This window comes from Leptonychotes weddellii, chromosome 14 (assembly GCF_054177405.1).
Source record: "Leptonychotes weddellii isolate Sample4059 chromosome 14, ASM5417740v2, whole genome shotgun sequence".
Lineage (NCBI taxonomy): Eukaryota > Metazoa > Chordata > Mammalia > Carnivora > Phocidae > Leptonychotes > Leptonychotes weddellii.
Genome location: NC_138382.1, coordinates 168,647 through 185,622, shown reverse-complemented (window position 1 = coordinate 185,622; position 16,976 = coordinate 168,647). Strand labels below are relative to the sequence as shown.

General features: G+C 48.0%; 1 protein-coding gene and 1 long non-coding RNA gene across 5 annotated transcripts in view; one reads left to right on the top strand and one right to left on the bottom strand.

Annotated features, from left to right (window-relative positions):
* Nucleotides 1-14,946, top strand: part of IARS1 (isoleucyl-tRNA synthetase 1) — a 69,039-nt gene extending 54,093 nt beyond the window's left edge. For all 4 annotated transcript variants that reach the window (XM_081802680.1, XM_081802678.1, XM_081802679.1 and 1 more), the window contains exons 28-34: nt 905-1,000; nt 1,889-2,065; nt 2,914-3,019; nt 6,702-6,827; nt 8,252-8,395; nt 8,997-9,149; nt 14,447-14,946. In XM_081802680.1, the coding sequence (XP_081658806.1) occupies nt 905-1,000; nt 1,889-2,065; nt 2,914-3,019; nt 6,702-6,827; nt 8,252-8,395; nt 8,997-9,149; nt 14,447-14,529 (885 nt within the window). In that variant the 3' untranslated portion in view covers nt 14,530-14,946. The remainder of the gene's footprint in view (nt 1-904; nt 1,001-1,888; nt 2,066-2,913; nt 3,020-6,701; nt 6,828-8,251; nt 8,396-8,996; nt 9,150-14,446) is intronic.
* Nucleotides 14,947-15,115: 169 nt separating this feature from the next.
* Nucleotides 15,116-16,976, bottom strand: part of LOC145716950 (uncharacterized) — a 7,120-nt gene continuing 5,259 nt past the window's right edge. Inside the window, exon 2 of the long non-coding RNA XR_014139887.1 lies at nt 15,116-15,860. This is a non-coding gene — a long non-coding RNA (uncharacterized LOC145716950). The remainder of the gene's footprint in view (nt 15,861-16,976) is intronic.

The following is a 16,976-nucleotide window of genomic DNA, read 5'->3' as shown; positions in this document are numbered from 1 at the left end:
GTGCGCTGGGGTGGCCCTGCCCCGCCTCGCCACCCATCTTCAGTTCTGCCCTCATGAAGTAGAGCAAGTTTCTGATAAAATTTCCTCAGAAACGTTCCTGCTGGGGCGCCTGGGTGGCTCAGTCGGCTGAGCATCTGCCTTCAGCTCAGGTCATGATCCCAGGGTCCTGGGATTGAGTCGCACTTCGGGCTCCCTGCTCGGCGGGGAGCCTGCTTCTCCCTCTCCCCCCTGCCACTGCCCCTGCTTGTGCTCACGCTCTCTGACAAATAATAAAATCTTTAAGAAAAGAAAGAAACATCCATGCAGCTGGTGCTTGACTTACAAGTGTATCCCCGTCTGTGGGCGGTGACACCGCATTTTTACGTCATCGACGTCCTTCACGACAGATGGCGTAGGAAGTAGATGAAGTCGGGAAGAAGATGACGGTTTAAATCCTATCAAACATGTCGGGGTCTCCTGTAGAAACCGTGTCTTGAATCACACTGACGGACTAAGGGTTGAAAAGGCTCCTGGCGGAAGAAAACAGTGGGCTGCTCTGGGGCCCTCACGGGCTCATTGGCGGTGTGAAGGGCTGTGTGGCCCCGACCCCACTTCCTGCAAGGGCAGTGACTGCCCGTCACACAGACGAAGAGCAGTTACACGGGAGACTCACTGCTCCTAATCCTGGGAGTGGCCCTCCTCAGAAGAAAAGGAGGCGCTGGACCTGTCCCAGTGGAAGGAATAGCTCCTTACAAAGAAGCACCTGAACCGTAATGAAACTAGCTTAATTTTATCTCCTTTGCTCAGAATAATTAGTGCTACATGACAGACTTCTCAGAATTTAACTTAAGTACAATTGTGCCAAGTTTGAGATAACTGTTCCTCCTTATTTGATTGTCGTGCTATGCACTCTTCATTCCTACAGGTTTTGGTTCTCTTAGATGTCACCCCCGACCAGTCAATGGTGGATGAAGGAGTGGCTCGGGAGGTCATCAATCGCATCCAGAAACTTCGCAAAAAGGTCAGTTTGTCACATTAAGAACAAGCTAACTGTTTTGTGTTTTTTGTTGTTGTTGTTTGGTTTTTTGGTTGTTGGGTAGGACAGGAGAGGAAGGTAATATAAACCACTGTAATTGAGTAATGGTTTATGGTCTGTTCACATTGTGCTCTGCAGGAAAAGTAGGCCCCCTTCCACTCCCTACTCATTTGCCCCAAGCTGGACATGGCTCTTTTGTTTCTCTGACCAGGAACTTTCAGCCAACCTGTCCCCCTAGTCCACCTCTTTCAGTTCCCCAGGGTTTCCACAGAATCATCCAGATAGATAGCCCTCCTTACTGGCGCAGGTCATCAGAGAGGACAGTGGGTGTCTGAGGAAGGGCTCCTAGCTCAGGGAGACATTGTTGGATCTGGACAGAGGGGTGGTTCTTCCTCACTGGGGAGCTGGGAGCCAGGGCAGGGGCCCAAGCCTATTGCCTGCCCCACCAGGTGAGGGAGCCAGGAGCTCCCATCCCTCAACCCCGAGGAGGGGCTTCCCCACCTCCCACCAAAGCACAGGCTCCCCCACCCAAGGAAGGTCTCCCATCCCCGGCTCCGAGGAGAGGCTCCCTCACACTGACCAGAGCGGGGGCTCCCACCCTCCCTCCTCAGGCCAGGTGTCTGAGACCTGTAGTTCTGGGTCTCAGGAGTCCACTTTCAGCAGGTAATGGAATGCTTGTGAACTCTACCTCAGTTCAGAGTTTTGTAAGTGGGTTTTTGCTCAGTCACTCCTTTGTTTCAGAGGAGGATTGGGCAGGAGCCTGTGTGCTCCCATAATGATTCAGCACAGGACTGTCATCAGTCCTGTTCAATATCACCATACGTTTTGATTAACAATGTGCTTCCTTTTTAAATTTTCTGTATGTACTTTCAGTGCAATCTGGTTCCAACTGATGAAATAACAGTTTATTATAAAGCAAAGTCTGAAGGGAAGTATCTGAATAATGTTATCGAAAGCCACACAGAGTTCATATTTGCCACTATAAAGGCTCCCTTGAAACCGTATCCAGTTCCAATGTCAGATAAAGTCCTTATTCAAGAAGAAATGCAGGTGAGTTCTGGGTTTGTTTAACTGCAAAGAGATGTAAGGTTAGATTTTACGTTGTTTGTGGAGTGACCTCTTCATATTCTGCCCCCAGTAGTGACTGGCATAGTCCTCAGTCCTGAAGTACTGGGTGGGTTTGGGGAGGGGTGTCCAGAGAGGAGAGGGAGGGAAGGTGGAGCTGTTCTCACAGCAGTTCTCCTGGGAAAGGTAGCCAGGAGGTACATAAGGGTTGCCGGGAGACCAGGGGCTATGTGGGCCTGCTTTTCCTGAAACTAGAGAAGTTGATGTCGTAGATTCTGGGACTGACTGTTCAAAGCAAACAACAGTTGATTTGAAGAGCAGTTGACGTTTATGGTAGTAGGTTTTCCATAAAATTACAGTTTCATTTCTTGTTGGCACATTTTAGTTGCAACTATGAAAATCTGATACCAGAACATGGAAGATATGGGCCATGATTCAGAAATAGGTCATTTATAATAGGGGAAGGAGTTCCTTTCTGTATCAGTCACTGACTCTGCCATGTATTCCTTGTCTCATTCCTTCTTTCTTTTTTTTTTTCATTCCTCCTTTCTATAGAAGGGACAGATGGTACAGACAGGCAGGGGCTGGATGTCACTGTTAGTCTTTTCAGTGGGGCAAGTTACAAGATGGTTTCATTTTCTGTTCTGCATGTTTTTAAAAGAACAAGGTGAAAAGAGAAACGTGAAAAGTCAAAGCTTTTGACTGTTTTAGTGATGAGATTGAATATGCTCGCAGAATCCTACAGAGCTCTAGGTGTGAGAAGTAGCTGCTATGTTAGTTGGTGACACTGGTCAGTGCCACACTTACTCAGTCCCACGCTCTCATGTGCTTAGTTAAAGGGTTCTGACCTGGAAATTGCAATCACCAGAGGATCATCCCTGCCTGGTCCTGCTTGTGCATATGTCAATCTTAACATCTGTACAAATGGCAGCGAGCAAGGTAAGAGTAAATTAATCCCATGGCTTGTGCTTTGCTTTTTAGTTAAACCTATGAATGTCTTTAAGACTATTGTAAGTGAATTAATAAAATCATACAACTTTCTCTTTCTAATTGCCATCAAAATGAATCCACAAAAGTAAATGATTGGACTTGCACTTCCAGGAAGATGGAGTAGACATGCTCTTCCCTATTCTTCCCACAAAGTACAAGCATACACCTTGGGTGTGATGGGGGAGAGAAAAGGGCTGGCTTTTCCTTTTGCCTCATAGATCCCAGACTTGGAGCTGAAGAAGCCGGCAACCTGGAAATGCCTAATGCAGACAAAAATGCTCCAACAAAATCCTGCTCTCTGTAGACAGAGAACCAGGAGAGGCGCAGCCTAGCAAGACAGAAAACTTCTAGACAGTATTTGTTCTATTCCAGCCAAACACAACAGAAGAAACTGGCCCCACTGGCAAAGACCAAGTCGGGAGCTAGACCTTTGTCAGGAGCCTCAGGCCCCTACCACCTCGTGGTATCAGACAAGCCCACACAGTGAGCTGGGGCTTTCATCCTACCTCGGCAGGTCAGGTCTTGATCTCAGGATTTTGAGTTCAAGCCCCACATTTGGCTCCCCAGCATGGAGCCTACTTAAAAAAAAAAAAAAAAAATTATCTGACAGAATGTAAAGCAGCCATAATAAAAATGGTCCACAGATCAATTACAAACACAAAAGAAACAAATGAAAATAGGAAGCCTCAGCTAAGAAGTGGATATCAGGAATCAAATGAAGATTTTAAAACTGATAAATACAAGACTAGAATACAAAACCCAGTGGATGGGCACAACGGCAGAATAGAAGGGACAGGAAAGAGTCTGTGAAATGGAAGCTAGAACAATAGAAATTACCCAGTCTGAACAAAAGAGTTTTTTTAAAAAATCAGAAAAATCTTAAGGATCTATGGGATATTAACAGAAGTTTAATATTCTGTCACTGAATTCTGGGATAAAGAGAAGGAACGACAGGACTGAAAAAGTAATCAGAAATAATGGCTGAAAACTTCCTAAATTTGGCAATACATGTACACCTACAGATTCAAGAAGCCGAGAGAACCCCATACCCGATAACCCAAAAACTCCATTCACATTGAGACATGGCGTAGTCAGACTTCTGAAAGCTGAAGACAAAGAAGACATCCTGAAAGCAGCGAGAGAGTATGCCTCCCTAACCTACAGGGGAAAACAACTGGAACAGTATTGGATTTCTTGTCAGAAACTTTGGAGGCTAGAAGGCAGAATGCTACAAGAGGAGTACTGTCGACCGAAAACTCTGTATCAAGCAAAATATCTTTCATGGTGAAGGGAAAATCAAGACATCCCTAAATGAAGGGAGACTAAAAGAGTTCATTGTTAGCATGACTAATTCTAAAAGAATAGGTAGAGGAAATTCTTAAAACAAAGAAAATGACAAAAGAAGAAATGTAGGGACATCAGGACAGAAGAAACAACAACAAAAAGAGTCAAAATATAGGTAAATTCAGTGGACTTTTCTCCTTGAATTTTCTAAATAATTTGATGGTTGTAACAAAAACTATAACATCTCAGTGTATATGCAAGAAATAATAAAGGAAATTGAAAGTAGAGGGGCACCTGAGTTGCTCAGATGGTTAAGCGGCTGCCTTTGGCTCAGGTCATGATCCCAGGGTCCTGGGATCGAGCCCCGCGTCCGGCTCCCTGCTCTGCGGGAAGCCTTCTTCTCCCTCTCCCGCTCCCCCTGCTTGTGTTCCCTCTCTCGCTGTGTCTCTCTCTGTCAAATAAATAAAATCTTTAAAGAAAATTGAAAGTAGGGAAGAGCAAAGTGAGGGAAGGGAGGTCAGGTTTCTGTGCTTCCCTCAAACTGGTCAAATGCCAACACCAGTAGGCAAGTTGTTATATGCATATGAGGTACCGCCTAGTGCAACCACTAAAACAGCCTGTTCTGGAGATTCACACAAAAACACTACAGAAATAAAAATGGGAGTTCTAAAATATGTTCATGTAACCCACAGGGAGCCTAGAGAAAGAAAACAGAACAAGTGGAAAGCAGAAAATAAAAGGGAAAGCTTAAGCTTACAGTCAGGAATTACACTAAATGGGGGAGGGGTCCGGCTGGCGCATTTGAGGGAGCATGTGACTCTTGATCGCCGGGTTGTGAGTTCAAGTTCCACCTCGGGCGTAGAGATTACTTCTAAAAAATAATAGGGGCACCTGGGTGGCTCAGTCAGTTAAGCGTCTGCCTTTGGTCAGGTCAAGATCCTGGGATCGAGGCCCACGTCGGGCTGCCTGCTCAGTGGGGATCCTGCTTCTCCCTCTCCCTCTGCTTACCACTCCCCCTGTTTGTGTGCTCTCTCTGTCAAATAAATAAATATAATTTTGAAAAAAAAAAATAATTACACTAAATATAAACGGTTCTAAATAGACCAACTAATAGAGATTGGCAGACTTAGAAAAACACATTACCAGCTATATGCAATATATAAGGAAGTCTTCAAATATAACAATACAGTTAGATTGAAAATAAAAAGACATACCATACAAGCATTAATCAAAAAAAGCAAGAAGGGGCACCTGGGTGGCTCAGTCAGTTAAACGTCTGCCTTCATCTCAGATCATGATCTCAGGGTCCTGGGATCGAGGCCCGCATCAGACTCCCTGCTCAGTGGGGTGTTTGCTTCTCCCTCCTCTCTGCCCCGCCACCCGCCATGTGTGTGTTCTCTCTCAAATAAATGAATAAGATCTTTTTTAAAAAATTTTTAAAAAACAAAGCAAGAATGTTTATGTTCATTTCAGTAGACTTCATAGCAAAGAAAGTCACCAGTGACATTAAGTAATGCTACAAATGTCAACCACAGGGAAAACATAAAGATCCCAAATGTGGATGCACCTAACAGCAGAGCTGCAAACCACAAAAGAGAACTGACAGCCTTAAAGGAGAATGAGAAAATTCAGTTTCAGTTTGAAATGAATATATACCTCTTTCAACAATCGATAGAAGAGCTAGACAGAAAACCAGAATTGAATGAACATTAATGGAACAGCTCACCCAGCAGCAGCAGAATGCACATTCTGTTCAAGCTCCCACAGGACATTTACCAAGCTGGATTGTAGGCTGGGCCATAAAACTCGTCAACACATTTAGGGATTGAAACCATATAGAATATGTTGTCCGACCAATAATTTATTTATTTATGCTTTGTGAAAGATCCTGTGAAAAGGATGAAAGCTTGAGCTACAAGGCAGGAGGTGGTCCTTACAAACCATTTCCCCCGCCAGGTGTGTCCGAAGTACATGAAGAACTCTCCCCATTCACAGTTTAAAAAAGATCCAGTTAGGGGCGCCTGGGTGGCTCAGTTGTTAAGCGTCTGCCGTCAGCTCAGGTCATAGTCCCAGGGTCCTGGGATCGAGCCCCGTATGGGGCTCCCTGCTTGGCGAGGAGCCTGCTTCTCCCTCTCCCACTCCCCCTGCTTGTGTTCCCTCTCTCACTGTGTCTCTCTGTCAAATAAATAAAATCTTTAAAAAAAAAAAAAAAGATCCAGTTAGACAGTGGGGAAAAGACACGAGCAGACGTTGACCAGAGGGAACATATAAGTGGCGTTTTCCTGGATTTTTCTTTCAAATTTAACTTCTTTTTCCTTCAGTTTTACTTATATTTGTGGTTCTTTAGGTGGAGTATTGCTTCTGGAAAATCCAAAAGGCGATAACAGGTTGGACCTTTTAAAGCTGAAGAGTGTTATTACTAGTATTTTTGGTGTGAAAAATACTGAGCTGGCTGTCCTCCATGGTGCCACAGGTACGTAGAAAGTCGGGAGCTGTCCTCTGACGCGAAGTGGGTCGTTTGGTATTGGTTCTGCTCCACAGCCATGCCTTCCTCCTGAGTCTGGATTGGCCCGGCCCTCAGCAGCCCTGCCACAGTGTCTCTGTGCCCGCTGGGATGGTGACAGCATCTGACACTGTGAACCTGCCCTCATCCCTGCCCAGATGGACAGCGTCTCTGTGCCCCTCAGGAGATGGAGCCTCCCGTCCTGTCTACTCTCTGTTGGCCACGGGCTGGGGTCCAGGCCTCAGAGACGCCCTGCTGTGCTTTGACTTTAGTAAGCATAGTGTCTGTGTCTTACTAGACCCAGATCCTCAGTAAGACGAGCCTAAATTAAGAGAGAGACATGTTGAAGTCCTTCCCCTGCATACCACCAAATGTGACCTTTGGAGACAGGGTTGTTGCCAGTGTGATTAGATAAGAGGGATGTTCCCAGGACCACACAGGGACACAGCCCTGTGATGACAAAAGCAGAGCTGGAATTGGGGAACTGCAAGCAGACGTCTGGGAGCCTCCAGGAGCTAGGAAGAGGATGGGGAGGGCCACCGTGCAGGCTTCCAAGGGGGCAGGGCCCACGCAACACCTCGGTTTTGACGTCTCACCTCCAGGATCAGAGCCAGTAGGTTTCTGTTGCTCTAAGCCCCGTGTTTGTGACTCTTAATGGCAGCCATGTAAGATGAGTACACCCTCTTTAGTAAGAATCTGGATGCTCATTTTCAGGAAATTCTAAATAGCCTAAAAGAAGGGATGTAACTGGCCAACAAACACAGGCGAGCTGCTGGGCTGTGATGGAGGAGCCGCCAGATGGGCAGAGACTAGGGCAGGCTCTCAGTGTCAGATGCCATCACCCTTTGTGACCCGGCCCAGAGGAGTTCTGGGGAGCCACAGGTGCGGGTCCAGAGTGGAGGTCCTACAGCCCCTATTCCCCGGGGACCTGTCCCAGCCATGGTTGCGACCCTCAGCAGTGTTCAGTTTTAGGTCAATGAGATCTGCATGTGTTCCCTGTGTCTTGCTGTTTTTCACATGTGTTCCTGAGTCAAATGATCCGTTTTCTTCTGACTATAATTACCATGTTTTAGTATAAGGCTTCTTTTCACAGCGAAGTTTAGTGTTCTGACGTAGGAGATTTTAAGAGAATCTATAATATCAGGGAAAATACTAAAAGAAAAAACAATTTGCCATATATTTTTGTTATTGCTATTACGCGGTTTTGCAACATTCACATCTGCTATTTGCATGTCATTTAAGCCTCATCTGATAAAGAGAAATTAAGTGGAAAGCATCACTGCAAAGATAAAGGATAGTTTAATAATTAAGGAGAAACAAGTGAATAACTTCAGCTCTGCACTATATAGCCTGCAAGAGTGATTTGTCGTTGCTCTCTTTGTTGTTATTTCTAGAAATACGAAACCAGACTGACTTACTGAGTCTTAGTGGGAAAACACTTAGAGTGGGAGCGGGTTCTGCCCCCGCTGTGGTGGACGGCCCCAGCACTGCGCTCTGCCACTACATCAACCTGCAGCTCCTGAACGCAGGCCCTCAAGGTGCGCCTCCCCCGGCCAACCCTGCGCCGGCGGCCGGCGGGTCGTGGGGGGCTGGCGTCGGGGTTTCCTTTCACGGTCTGCCTCGGATGTGGTGCCTTAAGGTGCGCACTCCCATCTGCCCTGGAGAGCACACGCAGGCTTGCTTCTCTTGGTGTGTTTATGTGGAAACACCCTCCATCGGCAGAGTCAGGAGATGGGGTAAACTGGCACATAAACATTATTGTCAAATGAAGTGGAACTAAGTGCCGAGCCACTTAAATGTTTTTTGCCTTACTTTTTTTTCCTGGAAAGTGTTTTGAAATCTGTTGTACACATCTATGCCTCGGTCAGCAGACTAGATGGATATTTATTTTTCCTTGATATATTGGGCCCTCACCGTGCACAGCATGTGTTTACGGAGTGTCTCTTCCCCAGCTGCGGGCCTTTATACCTGTTGGGATTTCCGTTTTCCCTGCCCTTTCCCCTCTGCAGACTGGATGCCCAGCTCTCTGGGCCCTGCTGGCTCTTGGAGCCTCCACTCTGCACAGGGGCCGGCGGCCAGTGGGGGGCAGGGAGGGGGGTGCGCTCTCAGAACCTGACCCAGTGGTGGTCTCTTCCGCAGAGTGTGTGAAGGGAACGGTGGGCACGCTCCTGCTGGAAAACCCACGTGGGCAGAACGGACTCACTCACCAGGGCCTTCTGTATGAGGCAGCCAAGGTGTTTGGCCTTCGCAGCAGGAAGCTCAAGCTGTTTCTGAACGAGACTCAGACACACGGTGAGGTGACAGATTGTGTTACATCTGCTTCATTTCTGGTTTTCTGGTGTCTTTTTTTTTTTTCCCCTTTCTCCAGAAATTTGCCATACTACAGTGTTAAATTAATTAAAAGGATGATTGCTTTTCACTTTTGAAAATAACCTTAAAAGTATATTGGTAAGCAATTAGAAACACATGCTTCTAGATAAATTAGCATTGTTTGCTGATTCTAAGATCATTCTCTTCCCCAAGGATCGAACGATGACAATATTGTAAAACAGCAGCTCGTGGGAAGCTCGTATCTGGCGTTGTGCTGCCTCCACCGCGTGCAGGGCATGCCTGCAGGCTTTTTCTCAGCGAGTGCCCAAGAGCGGAGAGCCCTGTCACTCGGGAAGGGGACGGCGGCGGCCCCTGGCTCGTGTGCCTCTCCCCAAACCCACTCTGGTCTCAGCGTCCCAGAGTTGCCGGCCCCATCAGCCCCGTGCTCTTCCTTCATCCCTGTCACACGCCAGGGCGCTCCCCATCGCGTGGCTGCTCCTGGAGCCCTTTCTCCAAACAGCTTCTCTGTGTGTGGCCATCCCTCCCGTCACCATAACTCAAACCTGTTTGTTCATTCAGCCTTGCAGCCTGGGTCTGCTGGACGCTCTGACGGGATCTGGCACCTCAGTGCTGGTGAAAAAGTGCCCAAAGTTATGTCTTGTCTTTGGTTCTCTGCAGTTTGAATGTGCTATACCCTGGTGTACGTGTTTTGGTAAAAGAGCTTCTTCACTCCGTCTCAGAACACCCACCTCTGTGCGCACACTGCCCATCAGTCCCCAAGTGCGTCTCCTTCACCCGCTAGAGCCTTGGTGTGTGAACCCTAGTGATTCATCCCTGCTGCTCTGCTGCATCTGCGCCTAGTGTGAAGATCGCTGTGTCTCACCCTACAGTGGTTCTGTTGCCTTTCAGGATGCCTTGTAGCTTTTTGTTGACAGTCTGACACGAGGTATTGGGGCACATGCCCTGAGGTGAAAAGTTGGGGTGAGGCTGTATGTCTGTCTGGCATCAGAGGTGTCCATGCTTCTGCGTCTTCCAGCTCTAACCCTGTTGTTGTCCTGTAGGAGCCCACAGGGGATGGGACTTGTTCTGTAGCTGTGTGATTAGTGCTCAGTCTCCAGGGACCCTGTGTCCCTGGGCCATGACCCCAGCTTCTCTGTTTCTTCCTCTGGTGAGAGAGGGCCTGGCAGGGCTGGACCTGGTACATCCCTTCCTCCAGGCTGGTTAGGCCCTGGTTTAAAAAAAAAAAAAAAAAAAATGTACTTACTAATCAGGAAGGACTTGTGCCATTTTGCTGGGATTTTTGTTCTGGAAGTCTTACACCTGTTTTCTCCCTCGTGTCCTCCTAAATTGCCTCCTCCTTGGGTGTCCAGTTGGTTTTTTTTTTTTTTTGTAGGCGCACTATCTCAATTCCCTTCTCACTTCCTTTTGTGTATTTCTCTTTTGCTATTTTCTTAGTGTTTACCACAGGGATTACAGTTAACATCCTAAATTAACAACAGTCTGATTTGAATCAATACCAATTTGACTTTAGTTTCAAAAACTCTGCCCCTGTTTGTATTCTTGTCGGGGAAACTGCTTCGTGTGTCCCAAAACATAAATTCTTAATTGTGCTTTATGTATTTGTCTTTTAAATCCTCTAGAAAACAGAAAATAGAGTTATAAACCAGACATGCGGCATCAGGTGGCGGTTACCACCAGCGTCCTTGCTGCCCAGCCCAAGGCCCTCTGGCGGTGCTGGACACCTGGTGCTTTTGTTTATTCGGGATGTCTTCACTGCCCCTCAGCTCGGCCCTCATCAGCCAGATTTGGCCAGAAAAGCTCTTACTTTGTTCAGAATTGAAAGCTTGGGGTCTTCCCGGCACTTTTCTGTGTGTGCATCCTGCCCTGGTCATGCTTGCGGCTTTCCGAATCGCGCCGTCCTCAACTTTCCCCCCCGATTGTAAGCCCTCTGTCACATGATGCATCTGCGACCTTGCACCAGCAGCAGCAGCTGTGGGCTTGTTGTTTGCCTGACAGTATTTCCCAGTGATACCTGCGATTTTCCTCCCTGGCTGAGTTCCAGGTTCGGCAAAACGGAGACAAGCACCCTCTGCAGGCCCCCCAGACGGCCCCCAGTCGGGTTAGGACACACACGGTGCCTTTGCTCTGTTCCTCCTGGGACAACGGGGTCCTCGGGCTGGGAGGGCTGGGCAGCCAAGCCCAAGTGGGACAACCACAGACCTTCCTACCACAAGTTGCCTTTTTCTTGATGTGGCATGCACATGGTTTCTGTAAACCTTTGGTTGTTTCTAGAATCCTGACGACAGCAGTTGGTGGTGTTTCTGTTGAAGCTGCGTGTAAAGGAGCATCTCTGTTGTTGTTTGGGGATGCTGTCAACCCAAGCCCATTTCAACTCAGTGACTTGGGGCCACAGAAAGTGTTTGGACAGCACGAGGGCCAGAGCCTCATGGGGCTGTGTCCTCTCTGTCCCTGGCCCACAGCAAGGCTGAGTGAGGCAGGTTCTCCATAGGGTTTGCTGAGGCTGACCAGACAGATTGTCATAAGCCGGGGCTATGAGACCACCAAGTGTCTTCTCGGTTCTGGAGGCCAGAGGCCAGGTGTCAGCAGGGCGGCGTCCTCTTTGGAGGCTCCAGGGCAGAATCTGGTCTTTGCCTCTTCCCACTTCTGGTGGTTCCAGGCGTCCTGAACTTGTAACCCCATCACCCCGGCCTCAGCCTCTGTGGTCACAGACAGTTTCCGGGAAATAGAACATGGGCACATCTTCTGGAAGGCCATGACTCAGACCCACTGCATTCTCTTAACTGTCTTCTCGGTGGTGAGGGATCTGTTTGAAATGCACTCTTGCTGTGGGTTCCTTATTTGAGGCCCCAGCATTTGTGGGGAGGACGGGTCACTGGACTTCCCAGTCTGTAGACCCCAGGGTTTTTCTTGTCTCACTTTGATAACCTTTAGTGCCAAAGCTTTAGGCCACCAGGACCGACAGAAAACCGAAATGTTCAGGTACATCTTGGGATTCATGATTTTTGGCCTAGAGATTTCCCTCATTTTCTTCCCTTGCTCAGCTTTTTTTTTTATGTTTTCTATTACACTTTACAATTCTCTGCTCCGTTGTTAGACTCAAGCCTCCGTTGTACCCGGGTTCCTCTCTAACCAGACACAACTCTGTGCCTCCACTTTGCTCTCAGAGGCTCCCTGTGTCTGCAACCCTCGCTGGCTTAGGGCCCCATCCTCTGTCGAAGTGGCCAGTCCACCTCTACCAGAGTTGTCTCCGGTGTGTTCCTCCCTTGATGGTGTCCCTGCTCAGAGTCCCCACGGCTCACCATTAGCTAATGCTTCAGAATCATCTCTGGACGCACAAGATCCTGCCTGTTTGGGCCCTTGTCTGCCTCCAGTGATGTCCACAGGCTGTCCTCCCATCAGCAGGCTCCTTTCACTTTGCCTCCAATATACTTGGCTCTTCTGTCTTGTTCTGCGTGGGTGAAACTTACCTCCGCTTTCTTATCCCCCACGTGCGCTGGTTCCCAGGGGCAGCCGAGCCGTGGACATGAAGAGGCATCGTTGTCTCTGGTTCTGTGTTCGTGCAGGCACCTGGCCGACACTGACCAGGGCACCACCACGTTTGTGAGATTCTGCCCGTGGCTCACAAAGCAGGCCTTGCTTGTGGTCCCAATGTGACCTCTCCGTGCCCTGAGACCTCAAAGGCTCAGTGGTCTGATCCCCGAGAAGCCTGGGGCTCTTTCCAGCCCAGTGTCTCTGCCCAGCCTCATTTTCATTGTGTTTCTCCTCTCAATGTTGTCTTTTGTAAAATAGTACTAATTTGGTACATTAGAAGGATCACATAATGGCTTCCTGCTTGTTTCACGAGATGCTCAGTATCATCTCCAGGTATCATCTCCAGGCCCTGTAGTTATCTACAACAGAGGCAGCTTTAGGAGCGATGTCGTATTCCTGCTGGGACGAGAGCTGTTTGTAGAGAATGTTGGTCCCTCCCTTTGAATTCAGGTCTGCTCGAAGCAAAATGCCTCCCCAGTGGGCAAAGAGCGTTTTAAGGTTTTCTTTTCTCTCTTTTTGGGTTTTTATCTATTCAGTGTGTTTTGAAGATTTTACTTTGAGAGAGGGAGAGCGTGACCATAAGGGTCACAGGGAGAGGGAAAAGCAGACTGCACTGAGCAGGGAGCCTGACTGGGGGCTCGATCCCAGGACCCTAATATCATGACCCGCGCCGAAGGCAGACGCTTAACCCACTGGACCACCCAGGTGCCCTCTATTCAGTGTGTTTTAATCAGTTACATTTGTCTTATACTTTTAGATGCTCAGCGTATCTGTCATTGGCTGTATCAGCTCCCATATTCTCTTACACGAGCCTTCCGTTTTGGTACCTGTGTGTTCTGGCCTCATAAGATGTTACAGGCTTACCACGCCCTCATACTTCCCCAGACCCAAACACGGCGATTCCTCTTGCCGTAGGGAGTTAATATTTAGAGACCACGATGGTTCTCCGTGGGCCTAGGAAACACCTGTTTGGGGCAGGGTATGCAGATGTCTGGGCCAGCACGCAGGGCTAGTTAGGTTGAGGGGCATTCCTCCAGAAGGTCTGCCCAAGACTTCGCCCAAACTGTAGGGAGTTAGGCGCCTTTGACAGACTCAGGGAAGAGGCCACACAAGACCACTGTCACTTCTGCCAACTGTAAGTTCAGTGGGTTTCCCAAAATCACCCTCGGGTTTGGTAATTTGCTAGCAGGATTTACAGAACTCACTGGAAACTACTGAACTTAGGTTATAGGAAAAGGTACAGAGGACCAAATCTGGGAGGGGTCCAGACATGGGGCTTCCAGTTGCCCTCTCCCAAGGAGTCGTGGGCAGTGTTCCCTCCTTCTGGCCCCGCTGTGTGGCAGTAATACGCAGTGTGTTGCCGACCTGGGAAGCTCCCCAAGCCTGGGCGGTCCAGAGTTTGCAGTGCGGCTTCATTACCTGGCACAGCTGGTTCATTGGCCACCCGGCCGCACTGTTTCTACGCGGGCATACTACGCAACTGAAAGCTTCTGCCCTAAGTCACGTGAGTCACCTCATTAGCAGAAACTATGAGGGGTATTCAGGGCCCACCATAAACAAAACACTCCCATCACTCACGAAGTCCCAAGGGTCTAGAGGGTCCCCTAGGAGATGGGACAAAGACCAGACTCCTTAGGGTGAGGCCAGATCCTATCCACAGTCAACAGTTTTTAAATATACAGAACAGGTAGAACATTTTTTTTTTTTTTTTGATCTTCCCATTCTAGAAATTACGGAAGAAATCCCCATGAAGACTTTGAACATGAAGACTGTGTATGTTTCTGTATTACCGACGACGGCAGACTTCTAACATTCGTCCCCCATGTGGCGGAGTCAGCCTTCCCCTGGCACGTGCCTGTCCCCCCCCACACACATGGAAGATGTTCCCTTCTGGGGCACGTATGATTTGCTGCTTCGGGTCCACAATTGAAATGGGGATGATTCCTCAGGTGACTTGGCACCTCACGGTCATACTTACACGTAACCTGAACTCCCGCGCAGCCACAGGGAGGGCAGACTGCACCTCTGCTCACTTCTGCACTTGCACAACATGGAAGTGATTTCAGTGGCAGATTTATAGATCATTCTGTGGCCTTTTAAAACTTGTTTGAGATGTCCTGAAGAAATGTGTTAAATATTTCTGCTACCTGGATTTTCCTGGGTAATTTGATGGAATATTTTAAGTTTCAGTAAATTAGAATAAATAAATTTTCTCTCAGATAATAAATGTGTTAGAAGTAACTTATTTTCCCATAGTCAAATGAAACTTGAAATGTGTAATCTTTAAAGAACACAAAAACTTCATAGTGACTTCTTTCTTAAGACAGTGGGCTAAACATCTAATTTCACTTCTTCCCAAAATCCTGTGTGTCAAAGAGGCAGATGCCAAGACAAAATCAGCTGCAGGAGTTTATAGGGGGAAACACAATGAGGGGGAAAGGGAGGGGGCAGGCCCGTGTGGACAGAGAAGAGGAAGGAGGGAGGGTTGATTAGAAAAAGCCCAGCCTGCAGGGCAACCTGGGAACGTCCTGGTCAGGCTGGGCTTCCTCGTGGAAAAAGTCGAGGTGGGCAGACATGACCTGGCTTCGCCCGCCCGCCTTGGTCAGTCCGTGGCTGGGTGCCGCCGGGGGACAGGGTAGCTGCAGCACAAACGCCTCGGTCGGTCTAAGGAAGGGCCCTGGCAGGAGGCTGCCTACCATGCTCCTGTGTCAGGGTCTCCTGGAGGGGAACGGAATGGTGCAGCTCTGGCTGCTACAATTAATGCATTTCAACTCCACAAAGTTGAAGGGAAAAAAAAAGAACAGGTGTTGGTCAGGATCAGAGAAATTGGAACACCTGTGCACTGTTGGTGAGAATGTATAATGTGGTCGCTGTGGAAAACGGTATGGAGGTGCCTCAAAAAATGAAAAGTGATCTGGCAACCTGGATCTATACCCCCAAAGAACTGGAGCCCGGATCTCGAAGAGATTCAGCACACCAGCCTCACCGCAGCGTTATTTATCTAGTATATACGCACAGTTGACCAGCAGTCTCTGAAGAGAAGGATGCAACTTGGGGACACTGCACCGAGTGAAACAAGCACAGAGAAGTGTTCCAGGATCCCACGTCTGCGAGGTCCCCAGAGGAATCCAGCAACCTCGGCTGCAGCAGGGTGGGGAAGGGGGACTTGTTCAGTGGAACGGTTTCTGTTTTGCAAGATTAAGAAGTTCTAGAGGTCTTTTCACAACTGTCAATATAGTTAACACTACTAAACGGTTCCGTAAAAGTGGTTAAGGTGGTAAATGTTAGGTATCTGTTACCACAATTTTGAGGTATATTTAATGTCAAAGGGACAGATGCCAGCCTGAAAGAGCTCCCACTGCCCAAAGCTGGAACAATTTGAGCAAAAAAATAATTTTGTATTGGATTAAAATCCAAAGTATAAAATAAATTTCCATGAGTCCATACTGATATCAATGACTGAGAGAGAAGTAACAAACAACTCTGTAGATACTCCCCCTCCAGGTGGTGCACCCTAAGTCCCCACTCCTTAGGAGTGGGCGGCGCTTGGTGACCTACTTCCCACGTGACAGAAGTTAGCATCGGCCACCATAGTGTATGCTTTCGGTATGATGAGAATGGCTCTGCGGCCCCCAGTCTAACCATGAGGAAAATCTCAGACAAACCCACATTGAGAGACATTCCACACAGTACCTGACTCCAGACTGTCAAGGTCATCACAAACAAGGAATGTCTGAGAAACTATCACAGACCAGAGGGTTAGAGCTGCAACATGAGGTTTGAGGAACAATTCAGTTCATAACAAGGTCATGGATCCACAGACTCAATATTGACAATTCTCCCCAATTGATGTATAGATTCAAGGTAATCTCAAAATTCTAGCAGAATATTATGCTAAGTGAAATAGACAAATTCAAATATTATATGATTTCACTCATGTGGAATTTAAGAAAAAACAAGCAAATGGGGAAAAAAAAAAGACAAACCAAAAAACAGACTTTTTTTTTTTTAAGATTTTATTTATTTATTTGACAGAGAGAGAGACAGCTAGAGAGGGAACACAAGCAGGGCGAGCGGGAGGGAGAAGCAGTCTCCCGGCTGAGCAGGGAGCCCGATGTGGGGCTTGATCCCAGGACTCTGGGATCATGACCCGAGCCGAAGGCAGACGCTTAACAACTGAGCCACCCAGGCGCCCCAAGAAACAGACTCTTAACTACAGAGAACACACTGTCGCCAGAGGGGAGGGCAGTGGGGGGT